Source organism: Struthio camelus, chromosome 3, assembly GCF_040807025.1.
Source record: "Struthio camelus isolate bStrCam1 chromosome 3, bStrCam1.hap1, whole genome shotgun sequence".
In the NCBI taxonomy this organism is placed as follows: domain Eukaryota; kingdom Metazoa; phylum Chordata; class Aves; order Struthioniformes; family Struthionidae; genus Struthio; species Struthio camelus.
The window spans coordinates 102,503,377-102,525,170 of record NC_090944.1 but is presented as its reverse complement, the minus strand read 5'-3'; the positions used below and the strand labels follow the sequence as shown (position 1 = coordinate 102,525,170).

The following is a 21,794-nucleotide window of genomic DNA, read 5'->3' as shown; positions in this document are numbered from 1 at the left end:
AACTACTCTAACTTTTATGAAAGCAAACTGTATAAGTCTCATTTGGATGAGTTTAATTATCCAGTTGTCCTCTACTTCCAGTATGAAAACTGTGCAGGCTTTCTTTGGAGAATTGCTCGCGCTTACGGAGATCTGTTTGAGATGACTACAGATGCTGAGGAAAAGAAAAAGTATGTTACTGATGGTAAGTCAAGGAAAAATATTTATGTAAAATGTCATCTGAATGTAGTAAAACGTGCTTTGAGCATTCTTGCTTAAGTTCTCCAACGCAAGCCATTTCCAGTCCAATAAATGGGAGCTTGCATACCATAATAAAAATGTTTTGCACAACAAACGGCCACATTATACAGCTTCAGTCTCTTCTTTTCGCACTGGAGAGATGCAGAAGTGGTGTAGGAGAAGTGTTGTCAGTCACAGTTGAGGGCTGTTGGCTCTAGACGGTGTCCTAAAATCCTTTATTTTAATGAGAATCATATGGAAACAAAATGTAAAAAAAGACAGATGTCAGCACAGCTTCTTAATTACATCTTTGGGAGAGAGGGGAATAAATGCAAAGGCAAAGCCAAGATTTGTTTTAATTCTTTCCTGTGGCAAAGAAGCTGTCCTGCAAATCAGCAACCTCTTTTGTGGTGGTCATGGGGCTAATACTTTGGGAATCTGGAAACACTGTCTAACAGAAACAATAGTCCTGTATGACAACGGAGGCTGCTGCTTCCAGGCATCTCTCCCCAGGTGCCCTGTTTTGACAACTTATCCTCGAGAAAGTTCTAATTTCCTTCTTCACAGCTCTTTTTCTATGTTGCTTTTAAGGGTATGACCCTTTCTTTCACTGTTTAGAGGCATTTTGGGGAGAGGAGTGGTTTACATTTCTCTTTTATTTTGGGCCTTCTTCTCTTGATTACAGTCAAACTTACTTCTTTTCTACCCACGTCACTCTTCTGCTGTCTGTTCAACGTATTCTCTTAAAATAATCCTTTTTGCCTCTGTCTGAGAATATGCCTCCCTCCTCTTTTTCTCCATTGCCTCTCCCCTTTTTACTGCACCAAATTAAAGGTTTTATAATTGTATTCCAAGTTCAGGTTATTCTGTTTTTTGTAACTCTTCTCCCTCTTTTGCTACTTACTGTTCTGTTGGCAGTGACATCCCTGACAGAGCAGTTTTGACTACCCTTTGTTATCCTGAAAGGCAGCGTGACCCTTTGTGCTGTGGTTAAGTATGCCACAGCCAGCATCAGCTTGTCCAAAGTCCCCGTTCCTATCCTATTGTCATCTTAATGCTCATGAAGACTTACACTGCCTTAACTATTTGATTGATGCCGTCTTTGCTTTGGTAGCAACTTGGCTTCTTTGTATGGAAATCACCCAGTCCAGTGAGGGTTATGACAAAAAATAAAATACAGTGGTAAACTCTATTACTGGATCCTTTGCTTTTATCAGTGATTAAATGTAGCTTTAGCTGATGGAAGATAATGGCATAGCAAAAGACAGGAAGAGGTAAGGAATGGTGGAATGAAAGTAGGTCTTAGGTGTTACGTAATCAGCTGTGTTTGGCTCATTCTCCTAAAGCGGTGGGTGGGGGCAGCCTTTTTCATCTGGTTTTTGGAAGTGGTGCAGAGAGATTGAGGCTGTGGGGGAGCTGGCAGTAGATTGTGGTTTTTTTTTTTTTTCATTCCACTCAATTGGAGGACTGTGTATGCTGCCCTTTGTTTTTAGGAAGTTAACTTGTAATGCAGAAATGTCAGTGTGGTTTAATTGGTTGCAGCTGAGACTTTGCAAACAGCAAGCGTCTCCTCTGAACTTCTTATTGGGAGCATGGATTTGATCGAATCACCTGCTGTCTTCTTTACTCAGTTAAAACTGGAACTTAATGGAAATTATTGTGCTGGAAAGGAACTTCACCTAGTTCACTCCTGTACCCAAGGTGGAAAACAGCTCTGCTTGGTTCTGACAAGGTGCTTCTGTAATGAGCTTTTAAGGGTCTGTCCTCTTAGCTGCACCACAGCCTCTTTCAGCAGTTCAGTCCAATTCTTCCCCAATTTAGCTGAATCTGAATTGAATTATATAAGAGAAAATATTAAAATTACATATATGTGTGCGTGTGTGTGTGTGTATACATGGTTTAAAACCATAATGTTACATTGTCCATCTAAATATCTTAAGAAAGAAGGCACAATTTCTCCTTTGCAGCTAGAGTTTATCTGACTGCTTAGTTCTTGGGTGTTTCTTAAAATGTAGAAGAGTACAATAACTCTTTTAATATATCATACTCCTTTTACAGGAAGGAGTAAAGCTGAAAAGGCCATCCAGCTGGATGCCATGAATGCAGAGAGTCATCAGTGGTAAGTTTGCAAGAGCGTGCATTTTTGCAAAGTTACATGTGTTTATCAGATCCAACCAAAAAGGCAGCAGTCCCCGGCTCTATAAACAGTGCCCACCGCAAGTTACATATGCCATATTGGAGCTGGACATAATTTCATCAATTATTCATTAATATCTTTTCGTAGTTTCATAGAACTCAATCAGTTGCAGCTAAAAATTACTTAGACGTAGTATTTTGTGAAGCATTTACTATAGCAGACGGGACATCACTAGCAATATTTCAGTAATAATGAAATATAGGAATATTTCCTGTTATCTCAGGCTCCCTTCATAGTCAAGAATGTAAGTATGTGCTCCTGAAGTGCGGTTCATATGAGTCTATGTTGCACGTCTGCATTAGGGTGAGATGAATTTCTCCCTAGGCTCAGCTGACTACATCTCCATTGCCAATAAAGGGAGCACAGGTCAGCTCACTCAGGTTTAGAGACTCGAATAGATGCAGATGTTTATGTTTAATTATGTGGCTCTTATGTTTGCTCTCTCTCTCTTCTTTTAAACTTCAAAGATGGCTATGTTATTCCATGCTGTGTTCCTGTGAGTGTTGCCATACTTCTATGATTGTTTTTCTTCCTTGTGCTTATAACAACTAGTGATCCAAACACCTGCTTTGTAACAGCGGGGTGCTGGAAGTAATGCACTGTGGAAATAAGTTTAATCTCAGCGGAACTTTGCCATCACTGACAGATTTGCATTCGTTCTCTCCAGCGGCTTTGAAGTAGTGATGATACTTGCCTGGAGGTGAGGCCTGGGCTGGAGGTGAGGCCAGCTATAATGTGGCAGTTAAAGATAGGAGCCTTTGCTTTGCCCCTTACCCAGCTGCTTGTTAATGTCCATCAGCTGAAGGTTGCTACTGTAGCAGCAAAGCTTGCAGAAGAGCTTGCAGGAGTGCGTGTGAGCACCCCTCCTCAGTGCAAAGTGGATTGAAGCCCCTTAAACACCTGCTGGAAGCAAATCGTAGCCATTTCTGCCAATTGCCTGACCACAGCTATGGTCACTTCTGCAGGGTAATGCTGGTGGTACCCCTCTCAGCTAGAGCTATGTGTATAAAAAAACACCACAACATCACATGCACATACAAGTCCTCCCCACTGCTGCCTGACAAAATCGCCTAGTGTAAACTCAGCTACAGAAACTAGGCTGACAAAAGCTTTCATGGTGTTCAGGGAAATGTAGGTGGTCTGCCAGACTTCAGATGTAAGATCCTGTACCGGCAGGCACGTCCAGCAGGGGAAGAATTACAAGTGTAAGGAGACGCGTTCCAGAGTTAGCTCAGAAAGCCTGTTTTAGAGATATAAGAAAAAAACGTTGTGTTCTGTAAGCTACGGCTTCTTGTTACGGGCCAGGTCTTTCTGTATGTTTCGGTTTTCATCCTTTGTGTATCTGGGTTGCAAGCAAATGTGATGTTTTTATCTATTACTGTTGAACCCGTGGCTTTCTAGTGGTACAAGCAGGCATAATAGATTTGAATAGTCTGGTATAATAATTTTTTTCCAAATATTTTGTCTGCTGATTGTTCTTTTCTGAATTCTTTCTGATTCGATGCATAAGTCTTAAATTGTGGTGCCCCATACTTGGATATACCTCTCCAGCTGAGGCTCTAAACCCTGAACAGAATGGACTTCCCTGTTGATGTGCTGCTCCAGAAAGACATTTGTATGTTTTTGTCTAGCATGCCAACCGTCATTCAGTCTGTGGTCCCTGTTGATCCTTTTCTGCTGTGCTGCTGCTTAACCAAATAGACTTGTTTTGCAATTGTGCATATGTTTTTTTCCTTCTTGGGAAGAGTGTTTTACACTCATGTTTCATTGATTTCATGTTGATTTCAGACCATTTCTCTGGTTTATCAAGGATATTTAGGGTAGTAAGTGCTTGCATCCCCTCCTCTATACTATTTTATTTCGTAAGTTTGTTCTCTGGTTATCATTGAAGTCATTAATGAAAATACTGTAATATAATGAACCCAAGACAAAACTTCTTGGCACACCTGTAATGATTCACAGGTTCATATGAACCAGTGATACGGTCACTGACCCTGGTTCTGCAACCAGCTGTGGGTTATTTCATCTGAAGAATATTTCTGTGGTTAGATTATGGGGCACATCATGTAGGACAAAGTCAAAAGCCATACTAAGGTCGAGCTATATCACATTTGCTACATTCCTATGATATACTGAGCAAATCTGTTTTGTCAGAGAAGAAAATTATGTTGGTTTGATAGTGTTTGCTCATGACAAATTTGTGCTAACTGCTTTGTGTGTTCAAAATTTATTCTAGAATGTTTTCAGGTTAGGCTGGTTTGTCTATAGCTTCTACTCTGTCCTTTCTTTTCTCCTTTTATAAATAGGGACTACACTTGCCTTTTACCTTGCTGTTGGGACTTTCCCCATTACCCAGGAGATCTTGGTAGTCAGCTGTCTGGCTAATGTAAATTCATCCAGTTTATCTGAACAGTTTTTTACATGTTAATCTCTGCGTGTTGACCTCCCAGACACGAACAGGAAATCAAAAGAGTTCAGCAAATCTTTCCTGTAGAAACTAGGCTCTCAAAGTTATCTGCAAACGGAATTTTGCCTGAGATCATTAGTAGATAATACAGTGTATGAACAGAAAACAGTGCAATACAGTTAACACATAAAGAAATAATATGTGAGAGTAATATGAAATCCGCAGTTTAAATGATAATGAATGAAAGAGAAAACATCTAAAAAAATAGAATAAATATCTAAACAAAAGGATTAGGATCACTAGCGAGTAGTCAGTTAAGCGAGAAAGGCTTGCCAGTTTTCCCTAAGTTTAGAGATGAAGGGCAGGACCCAACTCCAGATTGGCACCTAAATGTACTGCCTGCGTTATAGGTGTGTGCCATTTGACATGCCAGGATACTTATGTGTCATGGCGGATATGACGTAGGACCTATGGGAGGTCTCTACCCTTCTGGGCCAGCAGCTGGAACTGGTCGGAAACCTTAGGGTCTCTCCTGTGGCAGTAGATACCTGTGTTGTTTGGGCAGGATGTTGAGAATTGAGCAGGGTCTCTATTGACTGTAATAGGAACGTAGATACACAGTGAGAACTTGGGGTATCTACAGATGAGAAGCTTCGCATGAATACATGCTCAATGAGAGTGCAACAGCATCTCATACCAAAATCTTTTCTTCTCATCTCATCACCAGTATAAAGTTTTCTCAAGTTGTATAAGCTAAGCGAAAACCCTGCGAAGTGATCTTAACCTGTATAAGATACATCCATCTATTGGTTATATAATTTTCTCATTTTTGTATAGCGTTATCACATTCTGTATTAGCTGTTGATGAACAAGTTGGCTGACTGTTGCCTAAGGAAAGCTTTGGCTGATTTCTTACTTCTCTGTACCTTCTCATTTCTGAGGTTTTTTGGTATTTCCTATCGGTGTGACTGCATTTTTACTCATGTTTGGTGTAGCTGCTCTCTGTATTGTTAACTCGTGCATTATTTCTGGTGTTCTGTTAAACTGTTTAATATATTATGACTTACTAAATGAGTGAGGATTAAATGGTAGGCCTATTCTTTTCCTGGCCTGTGGTCCTATCCCCTGTCCCCCAATTAAAGTTTGAGGGGTGGGGAGGGGAGGGAAAGGTATACGCAAAGAAAAGATTGAATAGTTCAGCCTTGTTGGTTTCATCAACATATCTCACTGCTAGTGGTTCTGTACTTCCATCTGTGGCTTTTTTTTTTTCCTTCTACTGCATTTATAGAGCCTTTTCTTACTGCCTTTTATGCCTCTTGCAACTTGCAGTTCAGTTTGTATTAAGCATTTCTGATTTTTATCTTTAAATACTTGTGTGCTCTTCTTCAGTAACCATCCAATATCACCTGCTTGGCCATATGTTCTTACTTTCACTTTTGGGTTCAGTCTCCATTTTTTAGGTCAATGGAGAACACCTCCCTGGAGCTGAGCTGGCATTTAAATTCACGTCCTGTCTTTCCTCCACAGAGGAAGGGCCGTTTGCCTTTCTGCTTTTGAATATTGTCTCTTCTACGAAACTTTTGATAACCTGGCACTCAGCTTTCTTTGTATGCTGTTCTGTTTATGGTTTAATGTTCTTTACTAGGAATGTATACTGTGTCTGTCAAGCAAAGATTAGGGCTGTAGGCCTCTTTGAAAGTTTGTTTTAGAAGCTTATCCCTAATGCTTAAAAGCTTTGTTCACAGCAAAATATATTTTGGTCACACCCTGACTGGCATAACTGTTCTGTGAAAGCCCTAGTGTGAATGGAGTTGTACAGGGAAAAAGTCCTTTTGCCAGGGCAATTGTTTTCCGTTTTGTGGAACTGCCATAAGCTGTCCTGGGAAATGAGAAGTATGTTTTGTGTCTACCAGGAGAATTTAGCGAGGGTTTGCTGGTAAGACCATTCCACTAATGTACACAACACCTAGAGTTCAGATATCTTGCTTTACTTTTCATGTGTACTCCATTAAAAAAAAAAAAAAGCCATACGTATCCTTAGTAAGCCACCTATATTTTGTGGTCTAGTTTTATGAAAAAATATATCAATACTAGAATTGGCCAACTTACTGATCAAAACACTGACTAGTGAGCGATATTCATCTTCGGTTTACATTTGATAAGATACGTGCAGAAAGAGCTGGGCAAAAGAGCTTGAAGTAGTCCGTCAGCTTTGGTAACAGTCTCCTCCAGCTGCTAATAATTTTAATATCCAAATCCAGATATTTGAAAACATGTGTTCATACTTAATATTGTGGTTGCCAGGCAGATCACAAAACCTTCAGACTGTTTGAGTGGACACCTTGAAAAAAATGTACTTAAATGGAAACACTGGAAAGGGAAAAGCATAGCTGTAACCTTTTATTGTTTGTCTGACCACTGCAGTGAGAGGCAGAGTAAATATTTTAGGTGACTTGTTGCCTTCTTCAGCCTGTGGCAGTTTAAGTTGTGAAGGAACCTGAATGCAAAAGTTGGCATTGGCCAGTGACAGGTGGTCTTGTTTTCCCAAGCCTCAAACAAAATCTTTTTTTGGGTCAGTGATTCCCAAATGATAGCTGTGAACCCTCACAGCTCATCTTGGACCGCAGTGTATCCTTGTCATCCTGATTTTAATTAGAAGTGCTCTGAGGCCAATTCAGTGTTGTAGCCACTTCAGATGACACCAGTTGATAACTTCAGAATTATTAAAAAAAAAATGCAGAATGCCGAGGTGTGTTGAATAGTGCTTTTACTAAAATATAAGCAATCACTTTTAAGTTAATTTTCAAAGCAAGTGGATTTGTTGTCTTTTGTTGTTGTTGTTGCTTTTTTCCCCCTCAAAAGTTAGGAAAAAGTCCAGAAGGCTTCTCTGATAATTGTCCAGAATCCTGCACCTCTGTTTTTCAGTGAAGAGGATATGTTACATACAGGCTCTTCAAAGAACAGAAAGATTACTAGATGCAGCCAGTCTTCATCACATTCACCCAGAAGGATCATTCTTTGCACTGGACTTCGGTTTGGTTGCCACAAAGCCAGCTTAGTGCTGCAGTTAAGTTTGGGTTACTTTGTGGAATTCACCTGGTGACAGGAGTCATGCAGAACATGCATCTCGTTTGCAGCAGAGTGAAATTCTCAAGTGAAAAGCTGATAACTTTAGCTGCAGACACCTCAGAACGTACAGCTGCCCCCAAGACTTTTCTCTGTCACGTGTACGTGGGTTACACAGAAACAAGATCCCCAAGCCCAGGGTTGTCCATGGGAGTCAATCCCGGAGCTGACAGTCTCTCACTGAGAAAGGTAACTGTGGAAGAGAATGGATTGTCTTCATTGAGGACCTGAGTAATTATCCCGTGGGAATTTGGCTGGCTCATATTAACATGGCAGAAAACGGGAAAGGAGGTCGCCGTAAGAGACTCTACTAGCTTTTACTAGCCGTGGAGCTTTATTACTCACTCCCAGGACTACTTCAAAGTCTTGACCCTTATGTTTGTATATAATTTTCTGCTAAGCTTGTGCCTGGGCTAGAACTCGTGGAATCTTTCCACTAGTATGCCTTACGCTTCGGAGTGGGCTTGCTGTGTCTTACACTTGGTATGGAAAAAATGAAAAAAATTATAGTCTGAGGTAGACCACATTTCAGTGAAGAAGCCTAAAGATTGCAAACGTATGGAGGGAGTCTAGCCCGGTGTTTTGTAGTACTTGAGAGTTACAAAGTATTCATAAATCTAGAAACATCTTTAACTTGTAAGTCTTGTGAATAAAAGATGGTTAACTCACTCGTAATAGGGTCAAGAACTGCTCAGAAGGAAATTCCCAAGTGCAGAAGTCTATCACTGCTTTGAGCTGACCAGGGTTAGGTTTCTCCTGCATCACCATCAGTGGATTAACTTTTAAGGTTAATAGATATTACTACCCAGCATGGTAAAGTCCAGTTCTTAAATGCATATAACTTGGTTATTTTGCAGAAATGTAGGGGGCTGTGCAGGAGCAGGAAAAATGTTCTTTTTATGGAAGAAGAACTTTTGTATTTAAAGGCACGTACATGCAAAAGAATTTTACACAGACTTCCCACAGAGGAGCGAACGTGTCATGCGCTCTCAGAAATAGAGTTGTAACAGACAGTTCCTCGGATTAGTAGGGTTCAATGACAGTAAAATATTTTCCTAGTGAGACAGAACTCCTTGCAATTATAGAATATGTTGTAGGATATTGTCATACTACTTTGTAGGATATTATCATACTACTACCGACAGCTTTTGAAAGTGAAATCTGTACGGTGCTTGTTCTGATTAAAACTTGTAACCTTCTCTCCTTAATGATCCCTTAGCCCTAGAATTGTAGCACAGACAGATAACTCACAAGCTACAAGCATGTGTTTCTGTTACACGCTCCTGTTTTTCAAGACCTGATGCCTTGGCCAGAAATACTGCTTACAGGCAAAACTTGGTATAACAGAGTTTTAAGTTATGGGTTATTTATCCTGTATTTGGTTTATGGGAAGACCAAAGAAGTTTTCTAGGAATCTTCACTGTTAATTATGCTTGATGTCAGCCAGTTATCCTTGAATCACTTATTATTTTGGCAACAATAATTTCAAATAATTTCTGAACCACAGGAAGTTCCATCTGAACCTGAGAAAAAACTTCTTCACAGTGAGGGTGACAGAGCACTGGAACAGGTTGCCCAGAGAGGTGGTGGAGTCTCCTTCCCTGGAGATATTCAAAAGCCGCCTGGATGTGATCCTGGGCAATATGCTCTAGGTGACCCTGCTTGAACGGGGAGGTTGGACTAGATGATCTCCAGAGGTCCCTTCCAACCTAAACGATTCTGTGATTCTGTGAAATACAGAAAGGCAATTTCAGAAGCCGTTTTTGAAAAGCTGTAGCTTGTTTTGTAGCAGGTGAATCTGCCAGATGCTTAGCTTATGTACTTTGATTAAGGAGCATTTAAATGAGAGAATGGTGGAGGGTCATGCATTAGGACTATGCGATTCGTGGGGTTATAATTAGATCAGACAAAATCATTTGAGGAGGGCAAAAAATTACAATTTAGGGTTCTGTTTGCGTTTTTTGTTTTTTTTAATAGAGTAGGTGACTGAAATGTTTCTATTCAGAAGTGTCGAAATGTCATTGCAGCAGTGCCTGAGGACGTTTTTGGTCCATTTTCCTTCCATCCATTTTCCTGCTTGGTGCATGTTTCCCTCCTTGCTGAAGGGAGGAGGTAGGAGATGCTGGCAGTTGCGTCATAGGAGCCCTCTGCAAGGGACTGAGCTCAGGTCTCTAGTCCAGCCTGTGAGGAGGGGCACGATACGTCCCCTGGGTGTAAAGGCTCTTGGAATAGCAATGCCTTGGTAAAACGCTTCAGCATCCTTGTGCAAGTGCAAAGGAGGCAGATTTGGCTTGTGAGAAGATGTATGTACTAGAAGTTTTCTGCCAGCATGATCTCAGAGGAAGTAATGTTGGCAGCCCACTGATCCCCATGACACTTCTGTCAAGGAGAATTGTTATGTTACTATCTCTGACAGCTGTTGTTTCACTCAGTTTCCAGATTTGCAGATTTTTTTGAGGTCATGTTTGCAGCAATAAGGACTAGAAATGTGTGTGATAAAAAGCTACATTTCTGGAAAATGATCCAGTTGCAGAATCCACAGCCTCAGAAATGCGAAACACAACGTCTACATGTTCCAATAATGCACTTCTGTGAATATCCTTTAACAGCAGCATTTTTCCTTGTTCTGATTTATAGTATGTGTTGCAATAATTTATTAAGCCATAATTCTTAAATGTCCTTGTGTGTTTTTTTTCTTTTTTTACCAAAGCAATGGTTTGTTTCCAGTGTATTTTCAAGCGTCAGCTACACAAGTGCGTGCTGCATCTGATGTTTCCGTGGAGCTCAGCTTTGTTACTCTGGTGAATTTTTGATATAAAAACTATATTCCTGCCAGTTTTTGCACTGTAGACTCAGTTGTGTTCCAAGTAAGGGAAACGTAAACATTTTACTTTGCACCTTGGCACGTTTTAGTTTGTACGCTGGCATTGTTAGCCACTGCTGCCATGCTCTTGCCAACATGAGGAAAGTAGTATCAAATTGATGCTTTACTTTTGATATATCAGATATCAGATGCATTTTTATAGATGATGCATCATGGTGGGAAAGCAATGCAATTTTAAGCATGCAAAACTGATCTCTGAAACAGTACTGTAACAGAAGTCACAAACAGTAATATAAGTGGCAGAACCTCCCTCTGTAGGAACTGAGATCTCATTGAAGTCAGACTAAAAAGGAAGCCTGAGGGTCTGGCTGCATCGCAGAGGCTGTTGGCAGCGCGCGTGAATCTCCTGTGCAGGGTGCACGCAGCCCCGAGAGGCAGGGAAGCAGGTATGCTCCTGGTCTGTCGGACAGAATGAGTGCTGTGGACAAATTCTGAATATTTTCATTGGTGCGATAACTGCTGTGCTACAGATAAGAGGGAGTTAATGGCAAAGAAATAAGATGGGGTGCAGAAGGCCCTGAGCTGTGTAGAGAGGGGCAAGAATGGCATTTAGAACCAGAATGAAAGTGGACCTTTTTTTCCATGGGCCTCATGCGTTACCCCTATGTGGAGGGGATTGGAGGCTCGGAGAGCAGGAGTAGTCACGAAGTGCATGAATTAAGTTGCCTTTGGCATTAGTAAATACCACGAACTCTAATCCCATTCTTAGTCATACTGATTACAGTAAAGAAACTTTTCTGTTGAAACTAGACTGCTGAATGGGAGGCTCAGGAGCCCTGAAAGTCCTATCCCCAAACATGTGTTTCCAAGCCAAAGTGTGCATGGAGCAGGAGGTTATTTTAGAGTTGGAATAGATGGAAGGAAGTGTAGAAGAGTAGGGAGCCGGCTTGAGAGGATACATGTTGTTTCTGATTTTCGTCCCATGAAGCTTATCAGGGGAAAGGTAAAACTTGATGTGTTTGCATGTCCTCAGGTAGCTTCTTTTTGGCTTCAGGCTTTAAACCTTTTCTGTGAATTCATCTCATATGGCATAAACTCTGCTTACCAGAGCCCAACCGCTGGTAGTGTCTGTCTGCGTTTTTGGCATTAAGTGCAGTTAAAATTCAGGTTGCTTGTGAACTTGCTTGGTAAAACTAGCTGGATCAACCTGCTGCTCTTCCTTTTGCAGCAGATAATTCCCTCTTACAATTTGATCTTGTCTGAATGCATATGGAAATTCTGGAACACCAGAAGCGAAAACGTAAGCTGGCTTCCAGCTGGACCCCTTTACATGAGGTCCACATGGATGCTTGGCCTCCATCTATGTCAAGTACTTTTTCTTATGATTCTGAGTTTCAGTCACATCGTTTGTGGCAAAGGGACCCGGTACTGATTTATTGCTGAGTTTTATTGTGTTTGTGCTTAGAAAGAGAATATTAGTTGTGGGAGATTAATCCATATGCTTCTGTGCTGTTTTCAGTAAGATTTCTTCCACCTAGAAATAACCATATATTTTTTTTAAACAAAAAAAATGTATGTCTGTCTAACAGAGTTATGATTATCTCTGTTAAGTTTATTTTGACGACTATGTTTACGGGCATGTTTTTGACATGTTTCAGGCAGTAGCATTAACTTAGCAGTTAGGTTGCTTCCTTGCAGTGCTTAGTCAATAGTGATTTTCACTTTATTTTTCTCTGTGTAGCTGCTGTGATACTGCAATCTTGATGTTCGAAGGGCCTAAGTAAGGCCATGGCTGCGAGGAAAGACAATATCACGTGCTCTCATAAAATATATGTATGTTTTATTCATTCCACAGACTCCTTGCACAGTCTTGTGGGGTTTCTTTTACAATTTTTATGATAATAGTGCACTGGGTGACCATGTTAAAATCTGTGAAAACCTCGGGGCCGTAGACTGGCTGATACTTTTATGTTTAACCACTAGATGGGGGAGGTGACTGTGAAGAGAGAGGAGACTGAAAGCAAGGTTAGTGCAGTGAGTACGGCTCCAAGATCGAGGAGGTGCGGAAAAGTAAGATAGAGTCTCTGCAATACAAGCACTTCTGTTTCAGTCTGGTTGCTTTGCTAAGAGCTATACCATGAATCTGTAAAGATATCTCTGTATTGAAGGGAATGAGCAAGATGGAAGTACTTTCAATTAGTTCCTTCCTAATTTTCACTGATCGTTTTCTTACTAGTTAATATCACCTTTTAGGCCAGTGAAAATAAAGCTTACTTTCTTATCCTTCCGTTTTTGAACTGTTTTAAAATCATATCAAACGTCTAAGAACTCCTGCCTGGCTAAAGGTACTCTTGTCCCTGGAAATTAATATTTGAAATGCCATAGAATTTTAAATCCAAAAAATAAATAATTTATTTATGCTAATTGCCCGTTTAATGCATTTCAAATGTATAAAATATAAAATATGATGCTCATATGCGAGACGCTTTCATTTTATCTTTGAAAAAAGAAAATGCATTTAAAGTCAGTAGACTAGCCTATTTTTCATTTGTTGAGAATTTTACTGGCATTTCTCTCCACTGGAGATTTTAGCTGTAAGTAAAAATTTTCCTCTGAACTGGTTTAAACTAAGGCCCTTTTTCTTGTCACGCACAGACAGGGAAATACTGCAAGATGCTGGATTAGCTTGTTCGCTTTTCATTGTTTTCTTTTGTAGCAGCAATCCGTTTAGCTATGGTATGCTGAGTTTATCTGATTAGCCCTTAATGAGTAAAGGGAATAGGGAAATGTTGCGTGAGTTACTTAAGCCAAATGAAGTTTTCAGGACCTTCCCCCCCTTTCTAAATACCTGAACTTTCCTGACCACCCCCCTCCTTGGTTTTTTTCTTCCACCGCAGCTCTTTCCCATCTGAAATGCGCTCCCCCTGCAACTTTAGCTGTCAGAAGTAGCGGTGCGATTAGCCGGATTTTGTTCAGTGCACACTGATCACAACATACGTCCTGCTCAACAGTGTTTGACAGTCTGTCTGGAGCTCTTACAAATTCAACTACTGTTGTTATGCTGACTTTCATGCCGTATCCAAGAACGTTTACAGAATAAAAAAAGTAATAATCTGTAGCATGAGTACTTCTAAAATAGATTTTTAAATTAAAACCAGGAGGTATGACTGTAAGCAATAAAATGATTTATTTAGAAGTGACATTTTAATGAGGATTCACTGGAGCTTGAACCATTACATTATATAAAGAAAATCAAGAAAGCTGAGATTTATTAACGCTTAAAATCAGTGTGTGCCATAGAGATTGTGGTTCTGTTACTGCGATTAACCTGGTAAGTTTCTTGCATAACTCATGTTTTCCTCTGGACTTCAACTTGATTTCCCTCTTTTGGGATTACTCTGTTTCCATATGATATTGCGTTGTAAATGTTTTAATAGGAAAGTGAAATTCTGAAAAACTTAGAGGAAAACATCTGTATCAGTTTATGCTGCTTAAATATATCGTAAGTGGTTGTATTAGTTTTATAGAGAAATGTGAAGTTGTCCTAATGTCAGTGAAAGTAGGTCCATGGAAGGTAGGACTGACTTGCAAAAGGGAATTTTCTTTGGGTTATGCATAGCAAGTTCTACAGCTGTTGAAGTAATAATGGCAAAGCAATGAAAATGTGTAAAGTGGATTATCAACAAAACAACAGTGCTGTTGAAGAAATGTATTAGAGAGAGAGACCACTTCAAATATTACAAGCTTTACCTGCTTAACAATAAATTTTTAAAAGAAGTGAGTTCACATTTCTTTTCTTGCTGTCAATGTCCCCACTTTCTCAGAATTAGAAAAAAAAAACCCTTTACAATAGGCAGATAGAATAGCAGTAGTGATCCTGTGGGAGCAGAATGTGTGTGTATATTTTTAAATAATTTGAACATATTGAAACAAAGCTAGAGGTCCTGAAATGCACCACGACACTTGAGAAAGGTTGTAGGAGGCGGTGAAGGGCTGTTGGAGCGTGCTCATCCTCCCGCTTAGCGTATCCCGAGGAGTTGCCTCCCCCAGGGGAGGTGCCGTCACTGATGGCGTTCACGTTCTCGGTGCGTTGCAATGCAGAACATAACGTGTTCGATTAAACTACTGTCAATGCTGAAGCCAGTCTGGAAGCGTCACAGGTTTAAAAGAAATAAATTTTGAGGAACATCCCAGTTTGTTCACTTCACTGACAGCCCAGTGTCATTTAAGCTTCTTGTTTCCATTATTGCTGTGTTTTGTTTTGTTTTGTTTTTGTCTGCTCCTGAATATATACAGCTCACGCCAGACTTCTAACCAGCCATCAAGATGGAAGAAAAATAGGTCCTAATCTGTGAATTAGGTATTGAAATATTTTGTAATTTCATTCAAAGATTTATTCAAATCACAAAAAGTATGTGTGTGTGTTTTTCTTTTCCCCTCTCAGGTTTGCAATTATGTGTGGCTATATGTCTCAGTTTGAAAGTGTACAAAACAAAATCAGGAATGGTTATCTCTTTAAGGTATGTTTTTTGTAGGGTTTTTTTTAAGCTATTCCTGTAATTTATTTCCTCATATAGTGTCAAAGATGGATTTTTTTCCATCACACTAATTTGTCCTCAAAAGTGTACTTTGGTGCCTATGTTAAAGAGAAAGAGTTATTTTTATGTACACTAGTAGGCGATATGCTGGCAAAATGTAAGTATATTGACTCAGGTTTCCAATAGCGTCGAGATTTCCATTTTATTCTGTGATCACAGTGAGGAGGAGAAGGGAGTAACAATTCCGTTTGTAAAAATGAAATACGTTAAATGTGAAGTGGTGAACTAACACAATCCTGCAATCATGCTTCCTGCCACCCTTCAGAAGCGGTGTATGTTTTAACCCTGGCCCTTCAAAGGCAACTGTATAACTTAGACGTAGCGATTTGTGTTACGTGTACTCCCCTGCCCCTCCTTGCGCTCAGTGTTGCTCAGGCTCCTTCCACCCGCTGCCCCTTCGAGCCTGTGTCCCCGTTTCTGGGTGTCACCAGGGCCAGCAGGCAGGTTTTAATTTGCTGGGAGTTCCTGTCCTGGCGGATGCCCAGGCCAGGTCCCCATCGCATCCCCTCCTTGGCAGGGCTTTGAGCGTCACAGGGCTCTCCGATGAGGGTGCATTAATTTTGTCAGAGCCGTGCCAAGTGAGCTAAATCCCAAGTGTCAGGGCATGGCAGGAGCAAAGGAAAAATGATGTGGTGTTGCATAAAAGGGAGCATGTAACAGAGAAGTGCTGCAGTTGTTAAAGGATGGAGCTTAAAAAGAGCCCACAGTGTTAGCAGTAGCCTTTTCAGTGAAGACCTTCTCTTGAGAAGGACTTGCTGAAATCCACGTAAATCATTTGGAAGCATGAGGGCTTTGGGGAAAATCGTAGCTTGAAAAAGGAGCTCATACCTGCATAGTTGTGGACATCATGATGAAATAATAGGCTCTCAGATCAGTACAATTCGGATATTTTAGTGATTGGCTTCATTGGAAAAACAGAGCTATCTGAAAAAATGATATCTTAAGAGAGAGATTTATTCTGAGAGGCAAATGGTCGCTAGGGATGAAATAACATATTTCTTTTTTCTTTAAACTGAGGTTAAGGAACAAGAGCTTTTTGCGGTGCATTAAACAGAAACAGAGAAACTCGTGACCTATAATGAAAATGATTTTGGAAGAAGCACCCCGTTAGATAGTTCCTGGGTTTTATTGTTTCATTGCAGCAGAACCATTTTATCTCCTAAGTTTCACGTTATAGCAACAATTTATTGCGTCATGAACCATATTGTTAGGAGAGTGATGTTCCAAGGTGGAGGAGATTGGTGCTGTTTTGTAAGATCTATCAAAGAGAATAATTGCATTCCTACCGATTTGGTGTGCTACCGTTTTCTAATAGTAACTGTATATACAACGAATGTAATTGAAGCTGTTGCCTTTTTAAGACAAAAGTTCTTGAGCTGTTTGGTTGAACTTTGGAGCTGCTCAGTCTTATTCTAAATGCAGCACGTCTTGCTGAATTGTGTGCAAAGTGGCTAAATAATTTTGTTTGTGGTTTCCCTTCATAAAGGTTTTGCTAACTGAAATATTTTTAGGATATTAGAACAAAATTTAAGGAGAAGAGAGTTTCAAAATGTGTATATGATTTACAGTGAATTTCTAAGAATGTAAACACACTTGCCAAACAAACATCTAAAGTGACACTGATTTTCTTTCTAATAGGAGCATCTAGACAAAGCAATTGAACTTAAGCCTCAAGATCCTTTTTTATATTACCTAAATGGAAGATGGTGCTATTCAGTAAGTTGCTTTCTATATCTAACATATGATTTGAATATACTGAATAATGATAATGCATTTGAAATGAAATAACAGACCTTAAGACAAAATATGTATTTATTGAAGTAGATGTTTTGAAACCAGATGAAACAGTACACATACATTTCTGGATTTCATTTCCACACCTGTGATGTTACTGTGACCTCGGATGTTGGAAGGCTTGATTTCAGTTCTTCACTCTGCCACAAACTTCCTGGGTGCTCTTGGGCCAGTTACGTAGCCCTTCTGTGACTTCAGTCCTCACCTGTAACTGGAGATGATGGCAGCAGCTCTGTGCTGCAGCATTAGGTCTGTGGCAGGACAGCTACCATGCTGGCTTGGTGAATTTCAGGTGAATGTCACAGCAAAGGTGCAGGTATAAAATCTATAACTTACCTCAAAACTTCTGAGTAACACAATTTTTTGTTGTGCTAACATGACAAATACTTTTAAATATTGTGTTAATGACATAGGGATAGGTATTCATATATGCAAAACTAAAATAATTATCTGGTTTATAAGCTTAGCTGTCGATTTATTTTTGTTAGAGAAATTGATGATTGTGCTTGTAATCTGAGAGTTCCTCTATTCCTAAACCCACATCCTTGATGGCTCAGATAGCTGTCCTTATCGCTTCATCTTGCATGTTGCGAGACATCTTTGTCAGAAGAAAATGTTCCTGCACAAGCTATGCTGTAAAAGGTCACTAGGGAACTTCTCAAAGCAGTAGCAGCCAGTGTTAGTAGAAGATCTCTTACTTCTCTCCAAAAATTCAAAGTCTGAACTCTTCATATTAAAAGTTGTGTTCTGCAACCACTATATTCCTCTTTTAGTAGGGTGTTGTCTTCAAACACATTAATTGAATCAAAAGCATATACAAGCATGAGATGAAGATGTCCATCTAGATTGGGATCAGGTGTTCAGGCTGCCTTGAAAAGTGAAATAGGTCAGAAAAATGTGGCACACCCACGCACTAAGGCATTTCAGTCCTTTCACTGTGTTCAGCAGAGGCTTCCTTCACTGACACGTTCCTGATAGTTTGTAAAATTTTGCCTAGTTTGTGAACTCACATCGGTCATTTATCATTTTTTGTGCTCTAATCTGAGGGAGGTTGTGTTTCTTTTTGAATGCTGAAAGTTGGTCTTGAACCATGTGCCTCTGTTTCTAAACCAGTTGTATGTATTTCTGCTGATGCATGCAGGGAGACGACATCCTCTTCTGTTGGATTCTATTTTTTAATCATCACTCTTTTAAAAATAATTACATGTCAAAATGGGCAGCTTTAGCTTTGCTGTTCTTTAGTCCAGTGGTGATGGTACTGCAGTTGTTTTTCCTTCTGGGTCAGTAGTAAGACTCTGCAGGCAGAAAAAATAGTGAAAGTTTCTTTTAATGCAAGAGCATTAACATACATAGCAGGGTGTTTTTTTCCCCCCTACCTATGCCCACATGAGTTGGGGAAAAAACATGATCATAGGTTTTGAGCAAGCCTGTATTTCAGAGTCAGTTTTCTCTGTGGCCTACCTCACTGCCTAAGTCTCCCCGCATAAAATAAAATAAACTGCTAGAAAAAATGTGAACTCCAGCCCTGCCTTTTTCTTTCACCTCTTTCCGAAGCTAGTCACTGTGAAGTGCCTGCACACTAGTAAGAGGGAGTTGCTATGACATTGAGAACGTTGCAGCCTTTGACTTTGGTTGTCTTCATCTAGAAAAAGAGTTAATGCAAAGTAATCTTTCAGCAGGTCTTTCAGATCACATATATGACTTTCAATAAACTTTCAGCAACTACATTTTTCTTAGTTGATCCAAGCAAGGTATGTCACCACGTTTTTCAAAGAGCTTTTCATTCAGCTTTTCATCACGGTGTACTTTGGAATATCAGCACTAGCTATGCAAAAGTGAGTTGCTAAAGACTATCCTGTCGTATACCTGCTGTCCTGCCGTTGAAGAAAATCTCTCTCAAACGCTTCTATGCTATGCTGTGTCCAACAACTGACTGCAGCTTGCATTTATTTCAGACACTCCCGGATGTTTCTCATGGCTTGTTTCTCACATGAGCTATCCCTTTTGGGTACTTCACGTGTTATCTCAGTATATCCCACTTGGCTTTTATTGCACTGTTTGTTAGTATTTTTTTAGTCTTGTTTCACCTTAGTGACATAAGAAACTGTGAAATGGGATGCTTCTGGTATTATTAGTCTGGACTCCAGTTTATTTTCTTGAATGAAAATCGTTTGAACAGACGTTTGGGCAAAAAAATATAGTGGAGGCAAACAGCGAAGATTTATTGAAGACTGAAATCTCTACCCAGAGACTGCATGTTATACTGGTAGAGCAATTTGGTTTGTGGAGTTTTGCCAGAATTTGACTCCGACTTCCACTTCTCACCTTCCTCAGTATAACACAGTCCTGCTGTGAAAAGCAGCAATAACGGGAGAGCCAAGTTTCTGACGCAGCAGTTGTTCTCGCAGGGCCAGATCCCCGCTGGTGCCTTCCAGCAGAGCCCCTGGCAGCCTTCCCACCTCTTCGCAGCACGAAGGGGTTTGCCTCTGATGCACTGCCAGTGACAGTCGGATGCCTCCATGTCTAAAAATCAATTTCTGATATTTTTGAGTTCTCTTATTAAAAAGTCGGTAGGGCTGTAAGACAGAGCTAGATTCTGTTCCGACTCACATATCATCTCAGCTTTGTCAGAGATTTACTTCTGGTGACAAAATCATCTGATCAGGCAGGATTTTTCACAGCTCTCTTCATAGATGTCATGGTGGGCAAAATTTTCCTGTAGGACCTGTTGTGTGTAGAAGAACCCACATATAGCTCCAATGTAAAGCATGTTTTTTGTTTTGCAGAGGTGATGAGTAAAAAAAATAATAATCTACCCATTTAGCAAACACAATTGAACACAGTTAGAGATGAATAACCATAGAACCCTACCAAATGTTGTTTTAATATTCCTTTTTTCATTTTAATATTCCTTTTTCCAGAGCTGATATGTACTGCTAAATAGTGGTAATTTTTTCCAGGATAGCTTTAGTGGTAAGGTTGAGGAAAAGATGCATACCATATGATTGTAATTAAGATACTTTAAAATATTTAGTAAGCAAATTAAAACTGTGGTTAGTATGGAAGAAGATATATTAGTATTATTAGTATTGCAAGGAAAAGCAACTGGAGCAAAAGCGTTTTCATTTAAAATTTCTTTAATGATGGTAGATGAAACTCCCCCCCCCCCCCCCCCCCACATCAAGCTTCAATGACAAAAAGCAGACTTTGTGAAGTACGTATCTTTTAGGGAAGGTTTCATGTTGATGCATATGATTTAAAATAATTACAGTGTTGTTTGGAGACTTTTAAGTTTCAGCTTCTTCATTTTTGTGAAGGGACAGTGAAAACTACTTTACTCTTCAAATCAACAGGAAATGTTTGTTGGAAGTGAATTAATCTGTGGTGATTTGTATGTATGAATTACAGCTTTCTTTAAAATTTCGTAAGCAAATATCTGGTAGTTCTTAAAAATTACTTTTTTCAATGCTTTGATGTTTAAAGTAGCTTTTAAAACTGAGTTTGTATCTAGTTAAGATTTATGGCTACTTGTCGTTACAGTACTGGCACAGAACAGCTGGGGTGTATACTTGTGAAACTGGATCAGAGCCTCTGCTAAATGCAAGTGTGGTGTTAAAAATGAGACCTCTTGGAATTTGCTTTTGCAGATTACGTGCTATGTGTTGGATTCATCCCAAGTGTATCCCAGTATAATCTGTTTGGGTTACATCAGGGAACAAATTGACCCAGTGCCTTTGTCTGTGTGCTTTGTAAGTCTGCTCCCCTTACTGGAAGGGGAACAGCCCAGGGAATTCAAGTTGCATAAATGGCTAAATGCCGGTGCAGACTGTAGTGGCTCCTCAGCTGGCAAGAAAAGGGAATATTTGTGTTGGAAGCCAGTGTTTTAGAGCTGCTGTCCAGTTATTTAATCTCTTCCAGAAGTCAAAACATTATAAAATTATTTAATACAATTTCACATTAATGTATTGTAATAAAAAAGAAAAAACTCTCAGAAGATATTTAAATAGGTTGCATTAATATTTTACTGAAGCTGGATCAATGGGATGATTTTTCTTTATGGAAGACAATTGTGTTATGTGTCTTCAGTGGACTATTACCAAGGAAACATTGGAGAAGGAAATCCTTTAAGGAGGCAGGTCGGTCTGGGCTGAATTTTCAGACTGAATGGGTTAGTTTCCTTGGTACCAACATCCTGGAGTCTGACAAAGGCTAGGAATGGACAGGGTTTGCATCTCATCAAAACCGAATAGAAGACAAAAACAGACTCCAAGCAGCGGGTGTTTTAGTTTATATCTGAGTTTTGCTGCCACTAATCTGCAGAGGAGAAAGGGATGTTAGGGAAACCTTTTCCCCACTTCCAATTTAGACACAAAATATATTGGTGAGAACCGGAGCTTCTGCCTTAGTCTTCAGTGGAAGGAGAGGTGAGGTCTGATAGGAGAGTGCTGGGCGCAGACTTTATGGTCAGCTGCACATTAGCCCTGTGGATGGTATTCTTCCATCTCTGGTATTAATACAGATTTGGGTAGAATAAACTGCTGGAAGCTAGCTCTTTTGACAGAGCTATAGGAGAAATCTTAAGAGACACCTATCTCTGTTAGCTTTGGGATACAGAAGAGTGGAGTCCCC

The 21,794-nt window shown here is 39.9% G+C and overlaps 1 protein-coding gene across 3 annotated transcripts in view; it reads left to right on the top strand.

Annotated features, from left to right (window-relative positions):
* Nucleotides 1–21,794, top strand: part of RMDN2 (regulator of microtubule dynamics 2) — a 52,854-nt gene that overhangs the window by 12,304 nt on the left and 18,756 nt on the right. For all 3 annotated transcript variants that reach the window (XM_009686659.2, XM_009686658.2, XM_068939381.1), the window contains exons 4-7: nucleotides 82–184; nucleotides 2,278–2,338; nucleotides 15,218–15,293; nucleotides 17,010–17,087. In XM_009686659.2, coding sequence (XP_009684954.2) covers nucleotides 82–184; nucleotides 2,278–2,338; nucleotides 15,218–15,293; nucleotides 17,010–17,087 — 318 coding nt within the window. The remainder of the gene's footprint in view (nucleotides 1–81; nucleotides 185–2,277; nucleotides 2,339–15,217; nucleotides 15,294–17,009; nucleotides 17,088–21,794) is intronic.